The sequence below is a fragment of the Lygodium microphyllum genome, chromosome 1, assembly GCF_053477565.2.
Source record: "Lygodium microphyllum isolate KBCC chromosome 1, Lygodium_microphyllum_v1.1.10, whole genome shotgun sequence".
In the NCBI taxonomy this organism is placed as follows: domain Eukaryota; kingdom Viridiplantae; phylum Streptophyta; class Polypodiopsida; order Schizaeales; family Lygodiaceae; genus Lygodium; species Lygodium microphyllum.
The window spans coordinates 158,869,315-158,877,709 of record NC_141135.1 but is presented as its reverse complement, the minus strand read 5'-3'; the positions used below and the strand labels follow the sequence as shown (position 1 = coordinate 158,877,709).

Below are 8,395 nucleotides of genomic sequence, written 5' to 3'. Positions count from 1 at the left end.
CAAGGGCTGGCTGTGAAGAACTAGACCCCGCCTTTGACACAAGGAATTTCAAATGCTATGTTCTAAGAAATTGGACCAATAGTAGCTCATGTGAAGTTGCTGTAAGCTTCACTTTGAAGGAGCTGGAGAGAAAGTCAAGTGGATCAAAATAGCTTCCAAAGCATGGTGGTTCTCAAGTTTAGCACGTATGGTTGGTAAACTAGGAAAAGAAGACTTGCCAGGACTATTTTTGTTATTAAACCTTTGAGGTTCGGATCTTTGTATGTAAGCGATATTTATTAATACAGATTATATATTTCAGCATCTAAATTATTCTTTCAAATTTTGCACCTGGTCTTTTTCCAACCTGTGCTCTCGAGGGGGCAGGCTCAAAAAGTAGGATAATTTTCTCGAGCGTATTGACAGACACCGTTGTTTTCTCTTAACTTCGAATGTTTTATACCCACCTCAAAACTTGATACCTGCAAATTATAGAGTAAGGTTAAGCAGTACATATCATGCATAATTATGGAGCAACAATCTTGTGTAGACATGTAATTAGAAAACTGAATTTGTCTGCGAAGTTGTGGAACAGGATGTAAAACATACATCACAATAGAACCACTAGTCATGCGCTAATTAATGCAATTAGGACTGTACAATGACCATGAAAGAGACTACTTAATATAACTGGGAGAGGAACTCAATTTCACAGATGAGCCGGCGGCTGCCAGGCAACATGAGCAGCTGATAATGAAGCAAAAGGGACGATACTCTGTCGTTAGCATTCATGATCCAGCCCTAACCGATTCTAATTATAGGATTATGAGTTCAATACTATGCAGTATATGAAGGTTGATATATATGACTGCATGATCATGAGGACGTACACTCATATAACTGCTGGATATAATATAGTGCTCTTTCGTTTTAATTGATGTGTGTTTAGTGGATCAAGCAACAGAAAGGGGACAGAGAGGAGGTAGATCCCATGAATTCCACATAGCCGCCTCTTGGTCGACCGAATTAGATATACTAGCACTACCAGTCTTGTTAGTGCTATTACTATGATTGTTATTGTAACTATCCGCAGGAGCAGTGCTTTTCAGGCTAGTGCTGGAGAAGGTAATCGTTGGGTCCTGCTCGCCTGCGCTATCGGTAATCCAGCAATTTGAGGTCTGAACTGATGAATCTGTCTCAGGTGTGGAAATATTAGATTGAAGATTAATCCCGCTGAGGGAAGCTAGCTGTGTAACCTGATCTGTCGACGAAGAAGATGATGAGGAGGAGGAGGAGGTACCATTAATTACTAGCGCAGATGCACTACTACTACTATTTGGATCATTGTCAGAGCCACCGCCATGAAAGTGCGATTGCCTCAAGAGCTCATGCACTCCATTCAAAGCATACAACGAGGCAGAAGCTCTTCTCTCAAACCTCATTCTTTTCATGTCTTCTGAGGTCATGTCCCCACGTAGATGGTCCATGGTTTCCTGATCTGTAACTTGCTCCAGGTTGCCTGGTAGTTCATTGATAAGTGGGAAATCATCCACCTGCATGATCTTGCTGTAAGGATTAGAGCAAATCAGACCAGACGAGGAGGAAGAAGATTCCACAGTGAAATCAAAGGGGGAATAGTAACTGAAATCTAGTTGTGAGGCTAAGGTGTCGATTTCAGAAGCCCCCAATATATCATCATTGATCCCTAGCACGGCATCCATAAAGCTGCCCCTGCAGTGGGACAATTGGTCGGTGCAGTTGAGTTGGTCGTCTAACTGGAGCTGTTGCTGATCTGATGATGTGGGTGCAGTGATCATGTGCTGATCAGGCTGATTAAAGCTGCCATCGCATCTAATACTACTAACCTGCACGTTGGTCATTTCGGGATCATCAGAGGAAGTATGCTGTTTGAGATATTTACATCTATGTTCCTTCATAGAGTCGTCATGAACAGTATCGTTTTCTAGATGTCCGTGATGATGATATTGTTTAGTACTACCTGCTGAGGAGCTACTCTCTATATCAGGGTAATGCATTAAGGTTGGAGGAAATGTGTGGCCATAATAATCATTGGCTGCTGATAGCGGCTCCCAGTCATGATCTGCAGGCACCGGATGAGTAAAAACAGGGCTGGGATGGCTGTAGGTAGGATTAGTGCACCTTTGCAAATTAGGCTCAACTGTTTTGTATTTCTTGATGTCAGGGCTGTAGTATCGCCCTTTCCCATTCTTGATGGTGGAACAGGACTTCAATAGATGTGGAAGGGAAGGTGGGGGGTGCTGCTGCTGCTGCTCATGATGATGGGGATGATGTACAAGTTGAATGTCATGATCTTGGGCAGCATATTGAGCTGAAGTTGCATGCAGATGATCAGAAGCTGAAGCGGAGTTGGTGATAGTGGTAGACGCAGCAGTGGTGGAAGAATTGGTAAGGCTGTTTTGGGTGCGACGGATGTGGAGCATGTGAGCGACTCGAGAGGCGAGGGGGGAAGGGGCAGCGGAAGCAGGGCCCGATATAGTAACTGATGAATGGAGGTTAGAAGGAGAGGAGGAGTTGGGGGAAGAGGAGCTACAGGAGGAGGAGGAGGAATTATTGGAACCAGAGGGGGAGGAGGAAGAGGAATTCGTGGAGGAGGAATACACGTGTTGATGATTGGAGTGTTTGTAATGGAAGTTGGTGCGGGTGTTAGAGCCGCGGAGGAGGCAGGCGGCCTCGTCGTAGGCGCGCGCGGCTTCCTCAGCAGTGTCGAAGGTGCCCAGCCACAGCCTTATCTTGTGGGTGGTATCCTTGATCTCCGCCACCCACCTCCCCGACGGCCTCTGCCTCACCCCCACAAACTTCTTCTTCTTCATCACCATCGGCTTCTGCTTCTTCATCACATCTTTCACATTCCCATCCTCATTGATAATCACCCTCTTCGACACCTTCTGCTTCAATGGCACCGGCCTTACAGCATTACAGCCACTGGTTGCCTTAGCCCTACATTTATTATCAGTGCCACTACTAGCTGCTGACCTTCGAGCACCATTCCCCCGGCCTGCAGATATTACTATGTTATCGATCATCCCTTGCTGACGCTGGCGGTGATAATGGGATCCCGATAATAGCATGATATCCTCTGATTCCTCTTCTTCCTCTTCAGCTGCATGCAGTACTGATCGAACATTATCCCCGCCAGCTTGTTCATCCGGATCGGCCTCGTCCTCCTGCTCGGCGTCCTCCTCCTCGATCTGATCCTCAGCCTCCTCCTCCTCCTCCTCCTCCTCCCCCTCCTCCTCCTCCTCCTCTTCTTCTTCTTCTTCTCTCAATAAATCAAGTGTTCTCTTATTACAGCTAGTGTCTGGTGAAGATCCCTTCCCTGATTCTGACGAGTCTAATTTAATGTTGTAATCCGGCCGCTCCTGGCAGTACGCCCGCATTGTTAATGCAGCTACCGATGATTCTGCCGATAAGACCAGAAGATTGTCTAGTGACTCGCCTCCTCCATTAGAGAGATTGTAGGGATGATGTGTCGACGAGTTCACGTGTTGAGCAGAATATCCTGCTGGATGCCTTGCACCACCACTGCAGTTAGCTGCTGCTGGCGGAGCAGATATGGATTCTGTATGATCACCTCCGGCCATCATCATCTACAACACAAGGACACAAGTGCTGAATAATATATTGACCTAAGGCGCCTAGAGAGCGATACCAATTGCTATACAGAGGGAGGACTGTGGAGCCTATCATGCCTAATTTCAATGCCACCATGAGAGCACTCTAGAGATGGACGCCTAAATTCTTCCGCCGATCGAAGCTATGATCAGCAAGCACACAACAAAGTAAAAACAAGCAGGAAGGGAGGAGGATAATAGCGGGATCAGGGCCGTTCATTTGTGTCGCAAGTAGGGGTGAGGTTTGCCCTTGCGTGCTTGGAAAGGATCTTTAAACGTCAGCTGCACGGCCCAGATTAATGTGGCCAAGAGAGGCCATTAGCAACTTGCTGAGCTCTCTCTCTCTCGCTCTCTCTCTCTCTCTCTCTCTCTCTCTCTCTCTCTCGCGTGATGATACCTATGCACAGATAAGTCAAGCGTGACTTCCCTCACCCTGTGTATATAATTTTAGCCAGAAACAGATCAAGGATTGTCCCCAGCTGAGTCTGAGGTGAGGGTCGATCAGTAAGCGAATATAGATCAAGGTAGGCTGAGATTCCAAAGGCAAGGGGAAGGTGTGTGCACGCATCGTGTGTAAGGCACACAGGGCTTAACAGGCAAAGTCTACGAGGCTAGCATGGCCCGATCGAGGGACGTGACGTGCAAGCATGATGACGGCTCGTCCAGGCATGTTGTCTTGTTTCCTGAATGCGGGTTAAAATTCCAAATAAGCGGATCTCGTTAGAGCTCTCCACGTGGCGACCTACCCTGTCCTCCTTGCCTTGTTCACGTTTGTATTCTCCCCAATAGTCTTTGTCGCCAGCCTCCCTCCGAATCTTTGGAATCCTTCGGCTCAGCTCGCAACATCATGCCAGACCAGGCATAGCATCATGCTAATAATAATAATAATAATAATAATAATGCATGGATCATGCAGGTTAATTGTATATTATTATATCGAGACATTAGGAATTTTTCAATATCCTCGACAGCAGAGACTGCCCGACTGGAGGAACCATATCCTCTGCAGTCACCATAGACATATCAATGCCGCATGTGAACTTTACTTATACTCCGTCTGCAGATATAAGTAGTTTATTAAGAAAACAAGGAACACCGCTTCATCATCTCTAGTCCCACCTCATAGCCGGTCGCAGTATTAAACAGACAGTAGTGCTTCTAGTCCCTTTTCCTTCACGTAAACATAGTAACTTCCACGTTCCTTCTCTCCCGATCTCTTCGATTCCCTGCTGCTCCATTGTCATTACCTTCGCAATATATTTTCTTTTTATTGTTGTATTAGTATGAAAAGCAAACATTTTCCAGACTTAGAGTAATTTTAAGAGTTGGGTCACACCACGTGCAAGAAAAAGTCGTCTTTTTAGAGTGGCCATTTACCAAAAGTATTTTAGATGGATATATGCATTGGGAGTGCGATTATTTCCATATCGTGAAGTTTGGTAGTGCACCTCGCATTAGGAATCATTTCTTTGGTAGCATGAAGTAGTCCACACACGTATGTGTCAACACCTAGCCCAAACAAGTAGCCATGGCCAGTCGAGTACTATGAACCCAAGAAGGCTTTTGTTGCAAGAGTGTCATGCAAAGAAGTCAATGTGTTTGACTTGCACAATGACATTGTCAATCAACCAAAGGTCTCTCAATCTCAAACACCCCATGCTTCTAACTCTACAGACTTTCAAGTACGAATTCATAGGGAAAGCAGTTAGTCCAAGAACAAAGAAAGTGTCTATCAAGCCTCTCTCCATGAGAATTTTTGCACGACAAAATTAGAAGAAGTGCAAATGGCCTCGGCTAGGGCTATTTTCTTTTATGGCCATGCAATCACTATTGTGGACATGATCACTAGAAACATGCGTGGAAGAAAATTGGTAGTTTTGGGGTTGGCTTTCCTGCCATCTTATCACTCAATACTACATGATGTTCCTGATAAGTGCCACTTATAAGAGGAGAAGGAGTGAGTTGAAAGGGTCATTTTATACAAGTTGAGACTTACTAGATGCACCATTCTATTGGATGGTTAGTCCAATATCCAATGATGCTCATTGATAAACATCATGTTGGTTTCACTAAGAGGGGGGACATTCTTAAAGGCCATAGATAGCAAAGGAAAACTAATGTTAGGGGAGTACATTGCAGTCATTTTATGCAAAACTATTGAAGGGACATAGTATTATCATGTGTTGGAAGTTGTTACGGATAATGCAAATATATGTAAAACTCTAGCTAGGATTGTACAAGAGTGATATTCAAATTAGTCAAATGTAGTGATTGCAACACACACTTAATTTAGTATTGAAAGAATGGAATGAAAAAGAGAATATAGCTTAGTTTGCTAGCATTGTTGATTATTGTAGGAGAATTGTCAAGTTTGTTCTTAAGAGAAGCTAAGTCCTTGACATTTACTAGGCTCGAATGTTAAGCATGTTAAAGTTTCTTTTTGCACCCATTTTTAGACTTTCGAGTTCTTACTTCAAAACAAGGGTAATGCTGGTTCACAGATCCGACGTCGTATGCGCGCGTAGTGAGCGTCAGAAGGTCCCCAAGAACAAAAGAACTCTACTTTTTGCACAAAAAACAATGAAGAAAGCTTGCACGATATGAACAAGAGACCAATTGGGTGCAATCTCCCCCCATGCTTTGTGTGAGCGCTCCACAAAGTATTTTATATATTATTCATCTTCAAGCTCAAGAAATAGCCCAATTTACAATTAGCACGCTTTAGCTTTTGTGTTTGCTTTTGTGCCACTAAAGAATTAAAGCTATTGGGCGCCCAAGAAGTCAGGCGGTACCCAAATACAATGTCCAATACAAATATTTAAATCGTGCGTCCATGCGCATACAAAAATAATAAATAAATATCAAGCGCTTTAATAAATAAGCGCGTCAAAATATAGACGCCATGCCTAAGTTACGCGCCCATAAAAAATTGATGATAATTTGAATACACGCTATCCTCCAATGCTTCCCACTGCCACTGCTGCTTGCTCTACACATCAACTGAAGCATTCACAATTGTTAGAAAAATAATACAATTAAACCGACAAAAGTGAATACCTAGCAGTCTTCAGCTACAAAAATAAATTGGTTAGAACTCAATCCTAACCTTAATTTATTATGAGTGCGCACTCTAAACTCATAAACGTTTATTAATTTAAATATGTATTTTACGGAATCACCTGCTATGGAATCACCCACTTACACATTAAATTAACAAAACGCCCAAAAAAATAGGCGTCCCCGTCGACTTTTCGCACAAAGAATCCACCTTGTGTATGAGCCCCGGCAATAAAATTTTACGGAATCCACCGCAAAACCTCACGGAATTCACCGTGGAATATGCCTCCTGGCATCATACCCTCGGGGTGGGATAGCAATTGTCCTCAATTACTATGAGCTCAATGTGGAGCTAACAGTGTGGGGAAAGCATTTAGGTCTCTAGCGTGCATCCATTGGGCCTCTTCAACAGGATAGTTTTTAAACTTGACCAAATATCTAGAATATCTACGGCCAGTTCTAGTGGTCATAAAGTCAATATCTATAATAGTTTCAGGCTCAAAGATTTCAGTTTCATCATCTAGCAAAGGAGGGTTTTCATAGATAGGGTGTAGAGGTAGTTGTCCTCTAAAGGGTCGTAATAAACTGATATGGAAAGTGTTGTGGATTTTCCAATGTTGTGATAATTCTAGTTTAAATGCATTGTCATTGATTTTGTGTATGATCTTGAATGGTCCATAAAATCTAGATGCTAATTTAACAACGGGCTTTGTAATCTGCGTTTTTCAATTCGTAACCAAACATAATCATCAACTTTAAAACTCATAGCCTGTTTTTTCTTGTTTGCTTGTTTTGTGTATGATTGATGGGCTTTGGCAATCATATCTTTAACTTCATCAAAAATAGTAGCATGCATGTTAGCAATATCATCAACAGTCTGAATTTTGTTTGATAATGATGTAACAGGTATAGGTAGTCGATATCCATACATAACTTCAAATTGTGCTTTCTTTGTAGCTGTATGTGGTGTGTTATTATATGCAAACTGAAGTAAATGTAGATATATATCCCATGTATGTGGTTTTGAAATTGTACACTACAACAAAAAGGCCTCATAGACGCACTTTTAGATGCGATTTTTGAATATAGAGAAAATCTTACAGGCGCGTCTATCCGCCCGTCTATTTGCGCGTCTACAGTGTCACGTCTATAATCGCATGTATGAACGAATTTACACGCAAAAATAGACGCGCAATACATGCACATATACATGCATGAATACAAGCACATAATAAACTAAAATTTGCTATTTATTTAATTTATTTTGTGCGTCTATTAGCGCGTCTATTTGGTAGTTAGACGGGCATATAGACATGCTTATAGATGCGCTTTTACAAGCACCCGTAGACGCGAACGGAAAACAAAAAATCTCCTTTTTAAAAAAAGATATTTAATTTCTTTTTTAAATTTGAATTATCTAGCGCATGTATAAGTGCGTGTACTCTGCATTGTAGACGCGCTTATAAACGCGCATTTTCTGCAATTTAGATGCACGGATATATGTGCAAAACAGAACTGGAAAAAAAAAACAGAGAGCATGTGGTTATATGCTCTCTGCTTTTTTTTTCCCCCTCCCATACATCAGATTGTGCATTTGGAAAAAAGACAATGGATCTAAAAGCACGAATTGAAAATAAAAGTCCATGTATTCATTATAGATCAAAAGCATTTACATGGGAAGTTGAAGTGCTTGCGACCTAAAGCGT

The 8,395-nt window shown here is 42.5% G+C and overlaps 1 protein-coding gene across 1 annotated transcript; it reads right to left on the bottom strand.

Moving 5' to 3' along the window:
• Positions 1-536: 536 nt before the first annotated feature.
• Positions 537-4,133, bottom strand: LOC148041875 (uncharacterized). Its single transcript, XM_087688822.1, has one exon. It carries the CDS (start codon positions 3,606-3,608, stop codon positions 933-935), a length of 2,676 nt encoding a protein of 891 aa, XP_087544948.1. The 5' UTR covers positions 3,609-4,133; the 3' UTR covers positions 537-932.
• Between the last annotated feature and the right edge of the window lie 4,262 nt (positions 4,134-8,395).

Bases quoted from the DNA above. Each gene is read 5' to 3' on its own strand.
- LOC148041875 (XM_087688822.1), bottom strand. From the start codon at position 3,608: ATGATGATGGCCGGAGGTGATCATACAGAATCCATATCTGCTCCGCCA.